Source organism: Schistocerca serialis, chromosome 5 (assembly GCF_023864345.2).
Source record: "Schistocerca serialis cubense isolate TAMUIC-IGC-003099 chromosome 5, iqSchSeri2.2, whole genome shotgun sequence".
In the NCBI taxonomy this organism is placed as follows: domain Eukaryota; kingdom Metazoa; phylum Arthropoda; class Insecta; order Orthoptera; family Acrididae; genus Schistocerca; species Schistocerca serialis.
Window position 1 is genome coordinate 560,845,521 of NC_064642.1, and position 17,672 is coordinate 560,863,192.

Consider the following 17,672-nt stretch of genomic DNA (forward strand, 5'->3'; position numbering starts at 1 on the left):
AGAAGGGAAAATACTTCTACCGTTCCTCTTTTTAAAACATTTGTTGCATATCTGAACATCGATTTGTAAGGAAACCTGTCTTCATCCTCAAATCATTGCCAGAAGTGAAACAAACGATAAATAACGAGCAAAATACTGCGACCTGCTGGGTATCGAATTCCAGAGCTTTGTATTCGAAGTCTGGTACTTACTCACAAAGCCATACCATTTGGAAATGATTAAGCGACACCGTTTTGACATTTTTTTTTCTTTATTGTATTTCAATTCCCCATCGGGGCGGGCTGGCAGCAGCATATGCGCTGCTCTTCAGCCGAAAGACATAGAACAAAACAATAGAAGACATTTAAAAACAGCAAAGGAGAGAAGAAGGCGAACATAGATATAAAAAGGGAGAACATCATGGAAGGCAATATACAAAAAACGGGGTGACTGTAAAATGGAGATAAAAAACTGTTTAAAAGTAGCACACACAAAAAGCCACACACTGCGACGATTAAAAGAACACAAGGCACAGTATGACTGGAGCATAAAGGTGTTGACGGATGGCATAGCACACAGCGTAGCACTGACGGCGAACCTCAAGGCAGTACACAATTAAAATCACACCTCTTGACGCACACGAGAAAAGCACGAAACACAACACTGACGTGGCACACTGATGTTGATCAATACAGAGGATCTGCCAGGTTCAAGGAGATGAGGGAGACCTGAAGAAGGGAGGGAGGGGAAGAGATGGGGGAGGGGGCCGTTTTGACATAACTAAATGTAATTTATACCCAATTACGACTGTAAAAGTACTCTCAGAGAAAATGCCTCTATATGTGGCACGCGAAGAATACAAAACCTCAGCCGCTGTGAATTTCTTGAGGGAAGACATTTTACTGCGTAGGCTTTTTTATTTTCAAATAATCAATTTACTTCATAATTTAGCAATTTGCTAATTTCGTCCCCTTTGGCATTTATATAGCATCACACCAGGTGCAGACGTATGAAACCGGAATTCCCCTATAGATGGTGCTAGCCGTCAGTGTACGGTCCGTGAGACCGCGTCTGCAGCGCCTTCAGCTTCCAGTGACGGCTAACGACGAATGTCAACACACATTAACCCAAGTTCCATACTTCGGTATCTGTTTCAAACCCATAAGCATGTCGAGTTTTGTGCCTACGAACTACGATTAGCGGACAGCATTAGTTTTCTGTTATCATTTGAAGAAAACTGCAGCAGAATCGCATCGAATGCTTATCGAGGGCTGGCCGCTGTGGCCGAGCGGTCATAGGCGCTCCAATCCGGAACCGCGGCGCTACTACGGTCGCAGGTTCGAATCCTGCCTCGGGCATAGGTGTATGTGATGTCCTTAGGTTAGTTAGGTTTAAGTAGTTCTAAGTCTAGGGGACTGACGATCTCAGATGTTAAGTCCCATAGTGCTTAGAGCCATCTGAACCATTTTGAGCTTGTCGAAGCTCTCGGCGAACATACTCTTCGGAAAACACAATGTTTCGAGTGGTTTAAAAACTTCAAAAGTGCTGATTTTATGCGAGAAACGATGAACGCGCGAAACCATCGAAGAAGTTAGAAGACAACGAATTGCAGCATTATTGGATGAAGATGATACTCAAACTTAACAGCAACTCACGGAACAATTGAATGAGACGCAGAAAGCCGTTTCTCTTCTGTTGAAAGCTTGGGAAAGGTGCAGAAAGTGGGAAAATTGGTTCCGCATGAACTGAATGAATGACAGCAAGCAAATCGAAAGACCACTTGTAAAATGCTGCTCGCCAGATCCAAAATAAAGTCGTTTCTCCATCGAATAGTGACAGGTCATGAAAAATGGATATATTTTGAGAATCCTAAGCGTCTTAAGTCATGGGTGAATCCAGGCAAACCATAAACATACACTGCAAGACCAAATCGCTTTGGAAGTCAACGATCTGTGTTTAGTGGGATCAGAAGGGTGTCATCTATTATGAGCTGCTAAAACCTGGTGAAACCGTTAACACTGATCGCTACCAACAGTAAATGATTGATTGAAATGGAGCATGACTTGAAAAACGACCGGAATATGGAAAAAGGCAACACAAAGTCCATGATAACGCCCGATCACACACAGCAAAAAGGGTCAGGGAAACGATCGAGGCGTTCAGCTGGGAAATACTAGGGCATGCGGCTTATTCTCCAGACTTGGCTCCCTCTGATTATCATCTGTATGCATCATTGAGACATGCTCTCTCTGAACAACGCTTCAATTCGTATGAAAATGTACGAAAATGGCTCGCTGAATGGTTCGCTTTCTAAAGAACTATTTTTTTGGCGTGGCATTCATAGCCTGCCGGAGACGTGAGAGAAATGTATAAATAGCAATGGGGATTATTTTGGATAAAATACTGTTTATCACTTTCATACTTCTACATCTGGTATATTGCACAGGTGTGAGACAGGTGTGCCCTATCACGACTGTGAGAAGCCGTAAAGAATGCCATCACATGTTGCTTCCTCCACCCAGATGTGTTGAATACATGATGCTACGTACGTATATGCTTACGATGTTTTACTGTGAAAGAAGTAACACAGTCAGGATGAAAATGCCCAAGCAAGCGAAATTAGCTAGTGGCTATATCATGAAATAAAGTGATTATTTCCAAATAATACTGCTTACGCAAGACATTAAAAAGATTTCGGATAATTTCCTTCTGTTCTGCATGTCTAGTCCCTCTGAAGCGCAGAAAAAGGGATAACTTCCAAATATTTTTGCAGCCAAATTTATTTTCTGCCGGAAACAGAAGGCAATCGGTTCATTTCATCTGTTTGAACATCTCGCTTTTCGTGTCCAACTGGAACCGAGCCAGACTGTGCATTGGTAGGACGCTGAACTTGTAGTTGGCAGGACGGCGGTTCAAATCCCAATTCGACCACGGAGATTTTCCTGAACGGCTCGAATGCCAGAATGGTTCATTTGAAAAGGGGAGGCCAATTTTCTTCCCTTTTCTACCCCCATCCGAGCTTCTGCTACGTTTCTAATTACGTCCTCCTCAATGCAACGCTAAACCCTTATCTTTCTTCCTTCTTTCCTTTGTCCAGCCAGAATAAGTCGGAGACCATGACTGAACACGGGCAAAACCTCTGCCCCAGGAAAATTCTTTCCATGACGAGCACTGACTCAAGCTGCAGTGGGCATGTGAACGTTACCGCCAGTAGTTTAGTGAGTGCCTAAATATGGCTTCTCGGACGAATACTGATGTAACCTATATCATACGGATACTTCCACATGTGTGTTACAGGGTTCCGTGATGGTAGCAATCTAGGAGGCTGCATTGTTGAGAGACATGATGATTAAAATGGTTCAGTTGCTTAGCAACGATCGTTCTATATAAATCACCAACTAAGTTCGCTGAGCTAATCGTCTTGAGTTACTTGGATTAATCTGAGAAGTTTGCGGCAGTTCATCGTTCCTGGAGCACAGTTCGCTAGCCGGATCGCTTCAAGTCGCAGAAATAATGCGATCTTGTCTCAATAAGCATCACTGCATTGCTCACACCAAAGTGTTAGAGATACTACATTTTTAACTTAGTGTTCCTGACGAGTCAAGAAAAATTGGGAGTACTAACCGTCGGATTTGACCAATGACGTAATCGTAATGGCTGCTGTGACGTCACATTATGGTGCGTATTTTGAACAGCATTTCTTTATAGCGCCATTTGTTGTCATATTTTCGTAGGTTTCGAGAGAAATTATATTTATAATCTCTGATGTATACGAGGGACAAAATATTTTCTCTTCTGCTTCGGAGGTAATTACAGTATTATACAACTCGTAAGTCATCACGATAATTTTAAGAAAATAGTGCTATTTAAAGTTGTCCTCATTACAGTTCTAGTGGTTTCTTTTACGATATTTGATTGGTTTTCTTTCCGATAAATAATCAAAGTACTTTTTGTTATACCTCTTTAGATTTACTCATGATACATATTTTGGTTCAAAAATGGTTCAAATGGCTCTGAGCACTATGCTTTACTTCTGAGTTCATCAGTCGCCTAGAACTTAGAACTAATTAAACCTAACTAACCTAAGGACATCATACACATCCATGCCCCAGGCAGGATTCGAACCTGCGACCGTAGCGGTCGCTCGGTTCCAGACTGTAGCGCTTAGAACCGCACGGCCACTCCGGCCGGCCATATTTTTGTAATTGCGTATCGCGATATCCATTTGTGATATAGAATTAAAGAGAATTTTTCGATATCAGCGTTGATTTTTGTACTATTAATTTCATTTTAGTTCGTTCTGCGTATAGTGATTCCCACTGCAGCTGTAGGTATAATCACAGCTCATCACTTACCTATTCAATCTCATTAGCATATCTTATATCTTTGTTATTTAGGACCTGTTAAAGACAAGATTATTTTGTTCAGCCACTCCCTTGGGGTATGTCACCAAAGTTATTGTTTATTTTCTTCTTAGAACAATTGTCGTAATTTGTTATAAAGTTCACTAGCTAACGTGTCACGTATTTATCTCGGTTAAATATTTTTACATCGTATTTTCACTGAAACAGTTCCTCTCGATTTAGGCCTAAATCAAATATTAACATTTTTCATGTTTGGAAAGCGAGATACTCTGTAAATACACTCATAGAGTATGTATATCCATAGAGTGAGCATAGTCTACAGCACATGTTCTCATCATCAAATTGGGCGAGTCATGTGATTTTGGGACGACGCTGCTTGTTTACAATTTGCAGTTATAGCAAAACTTGAATATTATACATATTTCCCTTGTTTTAAACACGTTTTCGCACGTTTGAATTTTGTAACAGCTATGGTGTAGTGTTGTCGTTGCTACGAATAAAAAGAGAAGTATGTGAAAGGAGGACCAGTTGCTTTTCAAAGGTTGTAAAACGAAAGTATAATTGTAAATGTCTTTGATATGAGACACTTTATATATTGAAAAATATCAAGACATGGTACTGTTAAGTCTTGTATAGAGAATTCCTGCAATTTTAAGCCGTGTGTTTATGAGACAAGTGCTAGATAAATTTGCAAGTGTGTGTGAGTAAACTGCCAGTCAGTATATACATACTGATTCTACGTTCATATGCAGATAAAATTTGTACTTGGCAGTCTTTCCTCCACTTTACGCAGGTTCTCACAAACCCTTGTGTGTATCTAAGTATTTCTGCAAAAGATTGTCATTGTAACGTAATTAATTGAAATAGATTCGACGAATCGAATCAGTGCAATACAAAACCTAGAAAATTTTTGTTGACTTTCACTTCTTTTATTGCTCCAGAGTTCGGGCATTGCTTTTGTTTTTTTTTTTTTTTTTTTGTGCGTAGTGTATGGTTTTGCTATTCTGATAAGACGGCGAAAGAATTTTATAGATATTTTAATTGTCTATAAAAAGCAGAAGGGTGAATAAAGAAACACTGAACACAATAATGCGCAAACAGGTGGTGCAAATCGCTTACCGTACTTACTGTAACAATTCCATAGTTCCAAATGCGTTGTCTTTTTGTGATATTTCGGCACCGTCTACAGTGTCATTGTAGCTTAATTAATTAAAACAGAGATACGACAATTAATAAATGCAACAGAAAACGTGAAAACTTACTGTTGGCTGTCACGTCTTATCCTGTTACCGAAAAAACTTAAATAAAATGTAATCTGAGCTATGATACTGTGTCGAAAAAGCACAATACCACCGCTCTTCACATCCTTAAGCCAACTTCAATTCCTGGTATCAAACCGTTGAGATGTCTGTAAAACGCGTGTCTGAAAGTGATCTGTGTGTACCAGCGTAGTAGTAACACTCAAAATACACCAAGTGATATACGGAATAAAATGCGCCACCCCGAAATCGCATGACTTGAGCTGCAGAAGATGTTGCGGATGGAATTCTCATTCTGCGCATCCGATTGCTCACTCCATACATACTCTATGGATACACTAGTTTAAAAACTTTGATCATACAAAAATTCCACCTCACCACATATTTACGTATGTACCTGATATTGGCGTAACAGCCAAAAACCGGTTTGTGAAAAGAATAATAAATCTTTCTTCACTTAAAACTTTCGGGCTGATAGTCCGTGGTCGAAGTATAAAACTCTCCCCTGACATTTCGTCTCGGACTGCGGGAGACATCCTCGGAGGTACAGCGGCGAAGTGCGACTAGAACTCGAGGAACCTCTGATTATATAGGCAGTACAGAGGGCGCCACTGTCGATCACGTGGCGTTGGCTATGAGATTGTCTCTGGTAATGCCAACATTCTCGATTGAAGGTAATCAATCGTCACGCTTGCGGTGCAACGCTGACATCCAAATTTTATCAAGTTTAATACCTTCGTCTTTCCTGTTAAAATTATTACGGTGTTTATCAATCTTGATAGCCTCTCTATACATGCGTGCATAATAATGTTAGGTTTTTGATATGATGTTCGTCTCGCTGAATTTTATTTCATGATCACCTTCCTGGTAAACATGTTCCGCTACGGCCGATTTATCCGTGTGACCCAGGCGGCAATTCCTCTTATGTTCAACAAGATGGGTGTTCACACTTCTCTTTGTGGTACCGATATAAACCTGTCCACAACTGCAAGGAATTTTATATACCCCCGGTGTAGCCAAAGGGTGTCGTGCATCTTTTGCCGATCTTAAATATTCTTTTATTTTCCTGGTGGGTCTGAAAATAGTTTCCACCCCATACTTGCTTAAAACTTTCCCAATGCGATCTGTGACCCTACTAATGAACGGAAGAAAAACTTTGCCCTTGGGCGACTGTTGTTCATCGTTGCTCCTGATTCTCTGCCTAGAGCGAAGTGCTCGATCTATATCCTTGCTAGAATAGCCATTCTTCACGGAAGTTGACCGTAGATGTTCAATCTCATCTTTTAAATAAACAGGTTCACAAATTTTCTACGCCCTGTCTACCAAGGATTTCATTATACCTCTTTTTTGTCTAGGGTGGTGGTTTGAATCTTTATGTAGATAACGATCAGTATGTGTGGCCTTTCTATACACCTTATGGCCCAACGTTCCGTCCCGTCGTTTAACCACAGACACATCCAGGAAATACAATTGCCCATTCCTTTCCTTCTCCGTAGTATATTGGATTTTCGGATTAATGCTGTTTAAATGTGTCAGAAAGGCATCCAACTCCTCTGCTACATGTGTCCATACTACGAAAGTGTCATCGACATAGCGATACCATCTGGCTGGTCTCTTACTGGCAGTTTCCAACGCCCGTTGTTCAAAGGTCTCCATAAATAAGTTAGCCACAGCAGGACTAAGAGGACTGTCCATAGCCACCCCATCCATCTGTTCATAAAAGCCGGCCGGGGTGGCCGAGCGGTTCTAGGCGCTACAGTCTGGAACAGCGCAGGTTCGAATCCTGCCTCGGGCATGGGTGTGTGTGATGTCCTTAGGTTAGTTAGATTTAAGTAGTTCTAAGTTCTAGGTGACTGATGACCTCAGAAGTTAAGTCCCATAGTGCTCAGAGCCATTTGAACCATTTTGTTCATAAAAGTTAATATTGTATTGAAAGTAGGTTGTGGTGAGGCAGTGTCGGAATAATGCCACAATATCGGTAGGAAAAATATCCGCTATGCATAAGATACCGAAATCATGGTAAATAACGACACAATACCAAAACTGACGAGGATATCATCCGGGCCCACGCTCGTTTCCTTTAATTTGTCCATGAAATGAGCTGAATTTTTAATATGACTGTCAGTCCTACCAACATAAGGTTGCAGCAATAAGGCAAGGTGTCTAGCTAACTCATGTATTGGTCAGCCTATAGTGCTGACAGTTGGCCTCAACGGAATCTCAGGTTTATGCACTTTGGGTAAGCCATAAAGTCTAGGTAGGTACGCCTCTGTTTTACAAAGCAGCTTCTTATCGTCGGAGGCGAATGAAGACGCTTTCACCAGTCGATTGGTCATTCTTAAAATCTTCATAGTAGGATCTTTCTGGAGTTTTTTGTAATTGGAGGTAACCAAAATATTGATTTTTCCATGATAGCCCTCACTGTTCAGTATGACGGTGGCATTACCCTTATCTGCATTAAGGACAATAATGTTTTTATCAGCATTTGTATCCCTCAGCGCCAAAGGAAGGCAATCGATTGCTTTCAATCGAGAATGTTGGCATTACCCAAGACATTAAAATCCATGGAGAAGAAATATAAAAACTTTGACGTTCGCCGATGACATTGTAATTCTGTCAGAGACAGCAAAGGACTTGGAAGAGCAGTTGAACGGAATGGATAGTGTCTTGAAAGGAGGATATAAGATGAACATCAACAAAAGCAAAACGAGGATAATGGGATGTAGTCGAATTAAGTCGGGTGATGCTGAGGGAATTAGATTAGGAAATGAGACACTTAAAGTAGTAAAGGAGTTTTGCTATATGGGGAGCAAAATAACTGATGATGGTCGAAGTAGAGAGGATATAAAATGTAGACTGGCAATGGCAAGGAAAGCGTTTCTGAAGAAGAGAAATTTGTTAACATCGAGTATTGATTTAGGTGTCAGGAAGTCGTTTCTGAAAGTATTCGTATGGAGCGTAGCCATGTATGCAAGTGAAACATGGACGATAACTAGTTTGGACAAGAAGAGAATAGAAGCTTTCGAAATGTGGTGCTACAGAAGAATGCTGAAGATTAGATGGGTAGCTCACATAACTAATGAGTAGGTATTGAATAGGATTGGGGAGAAGAGAAGTTTGTGGCACAAATTAACTAGAAGAAGGGATCGGTTGGTAGGATATGTTCTGAGGCATCAAGCGATCACCAATTTAGTATTGGAGGGCAGGGTGGAGGGTAAAAATCGTAGAGGGAGACCAAGAGATGAATACACTAAGCAGATTCAGAAGGATGTAGGTTGCAGTAGGTACTGGGAGATGAAGAAGCTTGCACAGGATAGAGTAGCATGGAGGGCTGCATCAAACCAGTCTCAGCACTGAAGACAACAACAACAACAACCAAAGACAATCATATAGCCGACGCCACGTGATCGACAGTGGCGCCGCCTCTACTGCCTACACAATCAGCGCTTCCTTGCGTTCTCTTCGTAGTACCTCCAAGAATGTCTCCCGCAGTCGGAGACGAAACATCAGGGGAGAGTTTAATACTTCGACCACGGCCTGTCAACCCGAAAGTTTTAACTGAAGACAGTACCGGCCGTGAAAGCTTACACTGTATGATCAAGAATAATAAATATTATAGAATATTACACCAGTGTCTTGTGTGTTTTCATTCGTATTGTAAAAAATTATAATTTTTTTTTAAAGTAAGGTGTATCGTGTGATCAGCGGCGGCTTGTTTCGTACTCAGGTGAGCAGCGAGGAGGTGGTGCGGGCGTACGTGGAGCGTATCCGCGCGGTCAATCCTTTTCTGAACGCGTTGGTGGAGGAGCGCTTTGAGGCGGCTGTGGAGGAGGCGCGGACCGCGGACCGCCTGGTAGCCCAGCGCGGTGCCGCGGGTGACCTGCACAAGCTGCCGCCGCTGCACGGAGTGCCCTTCACTGTCAAAGAGAGCTGCACACTCAAAGGTAAGACTGCAGCACGATCACGATGAAGGCCATGGACGACTGAAGGCTAACGCAGTCGCGGGGGCCGCAAGCTGGTGGGGGGGGGGGGGGGGGGGGGGGAGTGCGGGCGGACTTGAGCCCTGTAAATATTTCTTCACACTTCATTCATTCTCTATTCCCGTTAAAAAAAAGAAGTTCTTCAAATTTAGAGTGTTCACAGGCCCCACTCACACTAGCCCTGCCAGAGCGCTTTGATTGTTGATTCTACGCTACTGGCCATTAAAATTGCTACACCAAGAAGAAATGCAGATGATAAACGGGTATTCATTCGACAAATATATTATACTAGAACTGACATGTGATTACATTTTCACGCAATTTGGGTGCATAGATCCTGAGGAATCAGTACCCAGAACAACCACAACAATAACGGCCTTGATACACCTGGGCATTGAGTCAAACAGAGCTTGGATGGCATGTACAGGTACAGCTGCCCATGCAGCTTCAACACGATACCACAGTTCATCAAGAGTAGTGACTGGCGTATTGTGACGAGCCAGTTGCTCGGCCACCATTGGCCAGACGTTTCCAATTGGTGAGAGATCTGGAGAATGTGCTGGGCAGGGCAGAAGTCGAACATTTTCTGTATCCAGAAAGGCCCGTACAGGACCTGCAACATGCGGTCGTGCATTATCCTGCTGAAATGTAGGGTTTCGCAGGGATCGAATGAAGGGTAGAGCCACGGGTCGTAACACATCTGAAATGTAACGTCCACTGTTCAAAGCGCCGTCAATGAGAACAAGAGGTGACCGAGACGTGTAACCAATGGCACTCCATACCATCACACTGGGTGATACACCAGTATGGCAATGACAAATACACGCTTCCAATGTGCGTTCACCGCGATGTCGCCACACACGGTTGCGTCCATCATGATGCTGTAAACAGAACCTGGATTCATCCGAAAAAATTACGTTTTGCCATTCGTGCACCCAGGTTCGTCGTTGAGTACACCATCGCAGACGCTCCTGTCTGTGATGCAGCGTCTAGGGTAACCGCAGCCATGGTCTCCGAGCTGATAGTCCACGCTACTGCAAACGTCGTCGCACTGATCTTGCAGATGGTGTTGTCTTGCAAACGTCCCCATCTGTTGACTCAGGGATTGAGACGTGGCTACACGATCCGTTACAGCCATGCGGTTAAGATGCCTGTCATCTCGACTGCTAGTGATACGAGGCCGTTGGGATCCAGCACGGCGTTCCGTATTACCCTCCTGAACCCACCGATTCCATATTCTGCTAACAGTCATTGGATCTCAACCAACGCGAGCAGCAACGTCGCGATACGATAAACCGCAATCGCGATAGGCTACAATCCGATCTTTATCAAAGTCGGAAACGTGATGGTACGCATTTCTCCTCCTTACACGAGGCATCATAACAACGTTTCACCAGGCAACGACGGTCAACCGCTGTTTGTGTATGAGAAATCGGTTGGAAACTTTCCTCATGTCAGCACATTGTAGGTGTCGCCACCGGCACCAACCTTGTTTGAATGCTCTGAAAAGCTGATCATTTGCATATCACAGCCTCTTCTTTCTGTCGGTTAAATTTCGCGTCTGTAGCACGTCATCTTCGTGGTGTAGCAATTCTAATGGCCAGTAGTGTATTTTTGTGTAAGGGGCTTTCTCGTGGCAAATGACCAAAACTATGAACAATATACTTCCGCTCTATAGAAAAGAGCATTTCATGCCGATTACAAAAATCTATAGTTTATGGACATTTTTATTTCTCATTTGTTCATAAAATTAGTTTGAAAATAATGTTGCAAAGGTGTCACGCTTCTTGTCCTTTCAAACTGCGCCAGAATCCGTGATGTGTCTTTCTTTTCATTACTTTTTTCAGTTTTTGGATATGGATCATAAACACAGGTGTATTTTAGAAGGCTCTCACTACCGGAACCTGAGTGCAGGTGTATCTAGGATGCTGTGGCTTAGCTGCAACCCAAGATCTTATGTTTGTTTACTTATTGCTTTCGGACTTTGAAACACCTATCCTTCATAGCTGCTGCTGTGTTCTTCTGTTTCAGTGTCTGTGTTATAAATGCCAAGAACAAAGAAATTTAATACCAAATGGAGGTTTCGAGGCAACCAGTTCAGGGCAACATCGAATAATATACGTCATTTGCTTCAGCAGTCACCTGCAGAAATTGGATGTACAGGCGCACAATACACCCACAAGCATTCCTTGCTGCCATGGAGACAATTTAGCCTAAACAAAGAGCTCTGGCAAATGCAAAATTTCTTAGGACGTACCTTCATGGTCTGTCACAGAATCCCAACAGGAAGTTTCAAGAGTTACATACCGAAAACTGTATTTTGTCAGGCTCACAGTATTGAAAGTAGGTGTACTGGCTGCAATAATAACTTTTAATGACGGTGCAATTTCTAGGGTTGGTCTTCTGAAAAAATTAGAACCCACTGGCTGCAAGGAACTGAAGCCGAGGGAGCTACAGAAGCTGTTACCAAGGAGGCTAGGATAAATAAAAGAGTGAAGAGAAGGGGGAAGGAAGATAAAGAAGCAGGTGACCAACAGGAACATGCAGCTTGAATGTTCTAAAACTGCATGATGATAAGCTAATAAATTTGTGAATCTTCTTATCCAATTTACCAGAAACCTGAATTTTTGTCGTTCAGATACACTTTTCCCCGAAATGATTGAAGTTCACTTGACTACTGTTTTCAGAAAATTCTAAAATATGATGACAATGCGTCTGACCGCTGATCTAAATTTTTAAGTATATTTCTCATGGTACAATAAATTTTGTAAATTTCTCACAGATTAGCTTCCGAAGAGGAAAATGGAAGGATAACAAACTTCCCTCAATGTTGTCTGTAGCATGACTGTTTTTCTAAGCTGTACAGTCAATGGTACGAAAGAAAATCGTACCTCAGCTAAACAGCATTCTGTTTTCTAGCCTCTTATGAATATTGTTGTCAACTAAACAGTATAATAGACTTCTAACTGATTTTCTCAGAAATGCTTTGACTAATAATCCTAATAGTTTGTACAAATTTTGAGCTACTTCTGCTTTAGAGATCAGTAATACTGTGAGGGAGAAAGAGAACGTTAAAAATGGAGGTCATTCAGGGCCATGTCCCCTTAAACTGAAGAGCTTTGATGAATACCACCAGCAGTTTCTCTGCCAGCGAACCAACGAAGATGGGGATTTCCATTTCTGTCCCAGTCGGTCGCAGGGCTTTGCAGAAATAAAGAGAAACATTTGATGTTGCTGAGTGGCGGGAGACGCCTTGGCTGCTAGACCTGTGGTTCCCAACAGGTAGCCCGCGGACCCCCATGGGTCCGAGAGCTATGCCAGAGGGGTCCGCAAGATGCTATTAGAATAACAAATATATTAAATATATTTCGTATGAAAACAGATTTTTCGTTTTGGCCGCTTTCTGCATGAGCAGAGCTCTGGCGAACGCTAACCTCTGTGTCTAGCATATTCATAGAGCCAACTGACACTAGCACACTCTAGCACAAAACTAGAATTAGATAGAGGCAAATAGTTCTGCTGTATGCCGTTAGACTTGCCGCGCTGCCTCTTTGCAGCTGACAACTGACAGTCACTTTACACAGAAACTCGCATTTCAGACGACAATCGGCCATTGTTAATTTATTACCCGTGCTTTCACAGACCTTGTTGTTTACATATTCAATATTCTGTATTAAAACAGTAGTGTTTGCAAAGCGTTGTTTTTCGCGGAAGCTACAGTTCGCGTAGTTCAAAATGGACCATTGGTTAAAAAGTGGTTCGTTAAAACAAGAAAGGACTACAGATGAAGAGGAAGATAATGCATTTGATGTTCAAGCAAGTAAGTCAAGTGACTCTGGAACCGAAGCTGTCAGTGTCCATTGAACCTAAATCGTCAGTGTCCCTTGAACCTAACCCTTCCAGGATCAGTGTTAAGCTTACTGAAAAAATTAGAAAATGTAACTCTGATTACTTGGAAATCGGTTTTACGTTCACTGGACCTGAGCAACAGCCTAAACCTCAATGTGTAATTTGCTATGAAAGCCTTTCGAATGAACACCCAGATTTGAAGACAAAGATTTTGAGCAATAATGAAAAATTTAACAATAACAATTATGGCTAAATTGAAAAAGTTATAAGCTCAATATTTTTTCAATAATGAATATGTCAATGTTTTTTCTAAGTCCCAAAAATAGAAAACGTATAAAAATACTCTTAATTTGGCTTTTTTAGGTACTTGATAGTGTGATATGACAAGGTACCAATCATGCTCGATGAGGGGGTCCTCAAGAAAATTTTGTTGGGAACCCCTGTGCTAGACAAAGAGCGCCATGTAGGCTAGCAAGCGGTTTGGGGTTTCCACTGCTATAGTTCCCGCAAAATATTGTGGCTGCTAGATGCTCAATCTGCTGGGGAAGTGTGGGGAGAGTGGCAGTGGTGGGGGGTCACTCAGAGCGCTGTAGGGGAAACACCGAGCGCTGGAGGGGAAGTTGCCGTTTTAAACTGAAGCCTACATTTTTTGTAAATATTAAGTGGGGCTCCTCCATGTCCACAATTGCATGGTGGCCATTGAAAAACATCTACAGTCGCCTATGCTTTCATTAGGACCTAAAAAGAATTCCTCCAAAATTGCAGAAATTTATTTTCGCCTGGCTTATTAACCATTTTTAACCTTCAGAGAAGCATCATTAGTGGCGAATTTGGAGTGAAACCTACTCATTTCTCAGGTTGCCATGTCAAAATTTTCTTCTTTTGCAAAAGCACAGACGATTTTACACTGTCTCACCTCACTAACATGTTGTGCGGACACAACTGCAACAGAATTCTGAAACAGTGGTTTATTAAGTGAGGAACCAAGGAAAAGTAAAGTCAGTAGCTTATGAAAAAACACATCCTCAGTGCAAAAAAAAGAGTGTAATATTTTCACATATGTTGCTCCAAAACCCATGGCATTTCTTGTTTCACCAGCTATCGGTGGTTCTTCAAAGTTACATTCTTTAACCGAAAAAGTCTGTAGTTATTGGAATAAAACGGTAGATAACCAAGTTTTAGATAACAATGATATGGTAAAATACTCTCCTCTGTTCGTGCTATTGTTTGCCAAAATCTCATTTCGATATCTGAGCCGGCCACGGTGGCCGAGCGGTTCTAAGCAGTTCGGTCCGGAACCGCGCGACTGCTACGTTCGCATGTTCGAATCCTGCCTCGTGCATGGATGTGTGTGATGTCCTTAGGTTAGTTAGGTCTAAATAGTTCTAAGTTCTAGGGGACTGGTGACATAAGATGTTAAGTCCTATAGTGCTCAGAGCCTTTTGAACCATTCGATATCCGAAACTGTTAATGAGACATGAGGAATGTTGCAGATATTTCACTCTGGCTTTATCGCTGGCGTGGCACGATCGCAAATGAGTGTGCTACATCAAATCAATTTTCTTGTGGCTGGTGACAGATACCTCTACCCATGTCTAAAGAAAAATTCAATATGTTAACTAAATTTCATATGCAACAACACATTATGTAATGTGCACCAAAAGCAAAATCATAGCGACTTTGTTTTTCATTGCAAACTTTCAGAATTTCGCGCAGTCTTACTTTCACGTAAATACCACAATAACTGGGACCATTAACGAAATAATGGTCACATCATCATGAACCTGACAAATAGAGCTATAAGTAAAGCAAAAACTATTTTTTTAACAAATAGTTTCTGTAAAATCGTTTGAGAAAGATTGCAGGGAACACCCCGTCGGTTCTGTAATTGGTGACGGCCAAAAGGTGGAAAACACTTATCGGCCTCCCCTTCCATCAAATGAATGAACTCGCCCATCCCTTCGGACGTAAACTGATCACTGCGCATCGGCCACCGTATCCTGCTTGAGCTGTAATCCATGGGCAGGCGCATTGAACTAAAGGGACAAAGTTTCCTGTATCTTGGTTCAGCAACTCAGTCAGGTGTGAAGTACGAAGGCAGTCTATGGTCTGTGTCTGGTGCTATCGGAGCCTGTGATTTGTGTTATGCTAGAGTGTAGAATGGATCACAAATACACTAATGGTCATTAAAATTGCTACACCAAGAAGAAATGCAGATGATAAACGGGTATTCATTCGACAAATATATTATACTAGAACTGACATGTGATTACATTTTCGCGCAATTTGGGTGCATATACCCTGAGAAATCAGTACCCAGAACAACCACTTCTGGCCGTAATAACGGCCTCGATACGCCTGGGCATTGAGTCAAACAGAGCTTGGATGGCATGTACAGGTACAGCTGCCCATGCAGCTTCAACACGATACCACAGTTCATTAAGAGTAGGGACTGACGTATTATGACGAGCCAGTAGCTCGGCCACCATTGACCAGACGTTTTCAATTGGTGAGAGATCTGGAGAATGTCTTGGTCAGAGCAGCAGTAGAACATTTCCTGTATCCAGAAAGGCCCGTAAAGGACCTGCAACATGCGGTCGTGCATTATCCTGCTGAAATGTAGGGTTTCGCAGGGATCGAATGAAGGGTAGAGCCACGGGTCGTAACACATCTGAAATGTAACGTCCACTGTTCAAAGTGCCGTCAATGCGAACAAGAGGTGACCGAGACGTGTAACCAATGGCACCCCATACCATCACGCCGGATGATACGCCAGTCTGGCGATGACGAATACGCTCTTCCAATGTGCGTTCACCGCGATGTCACCAAACACGGATGCGACCATCATGATGCTGTAAACAGAACCTATATTCATCCGAAAAAATGTCGTCTCCGAGCTGATAGTCCCTGCTGCTGCAAACGTCGTCGAACTGTTCGTGCAGATGGTTGTTGTCTTGCAAACTTCCCCATCTGTTGACTCAGGAATCGAGACGTGGCTGCACGATCCGTTACAGCCATGTAGATAAGATGCCTGTCATCTCGACTGTTAGTGATACGAGGCCTTTGGGATCCAGCACGGCGTTCCGTATTACCCTCCTGAACCCACCGATTCCATATTCTGCTAACAGTCATTGGATCTCGACCAACACGAGCACCAATGTCGCGATACGATAAACCGCAATCGCGATAGGCTTCAATCCGACCTTTATCAAAGTCGGAAACGTGATGGTACGCATTTATCCTCCTTACACGAGGCATCACAACAACGTTTCACCAGGCAACGCTGGTCAACTGCTGTTTGCGGATGAGAAATCGGTTGGAAACTTTCCTCATGTCAACACGTTGTAGGTGTCGCCACTGGCGCCAACGTTGTGTGGATGCTTTGAAAAGCTTATCATTTGCATATCATAGCATCTTCTTCCTGTCGGTTAAATTTCGCGTCTGTAGCACGTCATCTTCGTGGTATAGCAATTTTAATGGTCAGTAGTGTATTTGTATTGCACCGACGTTTATCATCAAAAGTACGATCATATGGGGTAGCAAGCGAAATTTGTGACTGGATTGAGGGCTTTTTGGTAAGAAGAACACAGCATTTTATCTTGGGTGGGAGTCATCGACAGATGTAGAAGTGATTTAGGATGTACTTCGGGGGAGTGTGTTGGGACCCTTGCTGTTGTATATTAAAGACCTTACAGACAATATTAGTAGTAAAATCAGGCTTCTTGCAGATGGTGCAGTTCTCTATACTGAAATACTCTCTCAGAGAAGCTGCATAAATATTTAGTCAGATCTTGATAAGATTTCAACATGGTGCAGAGATTGGCAACTTCTCTAAATGTTCCGAAATGTAAAATTGTACACTTCACAAAACGAAAAAACGTAGTATCCTATGAGTATAATATCAATGAGTCACTGTTGGAATCGACCAACTCGTGTAAATACCTAGGTGTAACACTTTGTAGGGATATGAAATGGAATGATCTCATGGGTTCAGTCGTGGATAGACCAGGTGGTAGACTCCGGTTAATTGAGTGCAATCAGTCTACTAAAGAAATTGCTTACAAATCACTAGTGTGACCCATCTTAGAATATTGCTTAAGTGTGTGGGACCCGTGCCACGTAGGACTAACAGAGGACATTGAATACTGAAGAAACTGAAACGACAGACTCTTGAAGACAGACGTAAACTATACCGAGAAAGTCTGTTAACGAAGTTTCAAGAACCGACTTTATATAATTAC

At 42.4% G+C, this 17,672-nt stretch overlaps 1 protein-coding gene across 1 annotated transcript in view; it reads left to right on the plus strand.

Moving 5' to 3' along the window:
- LOC126482079 (fatty-acid amide hydrolase 2-like) overlaps window positions 1-17,672 on the plus strand; it is a 406,337-nt gene that overhangs the window by 320,133 nt on the left and 68,532 nt on the right. The window contains exon 4 of the mRNA XM_050106055.1: window positions 9,330-9,546. Coding sequence (XP_049962012.1) covers window positions 9,330-9,546 — 217 coding nt within the window. The remainder of the gene's footprint in view (window positions 1-9,329; window positions 9,547-17,672) is intronic.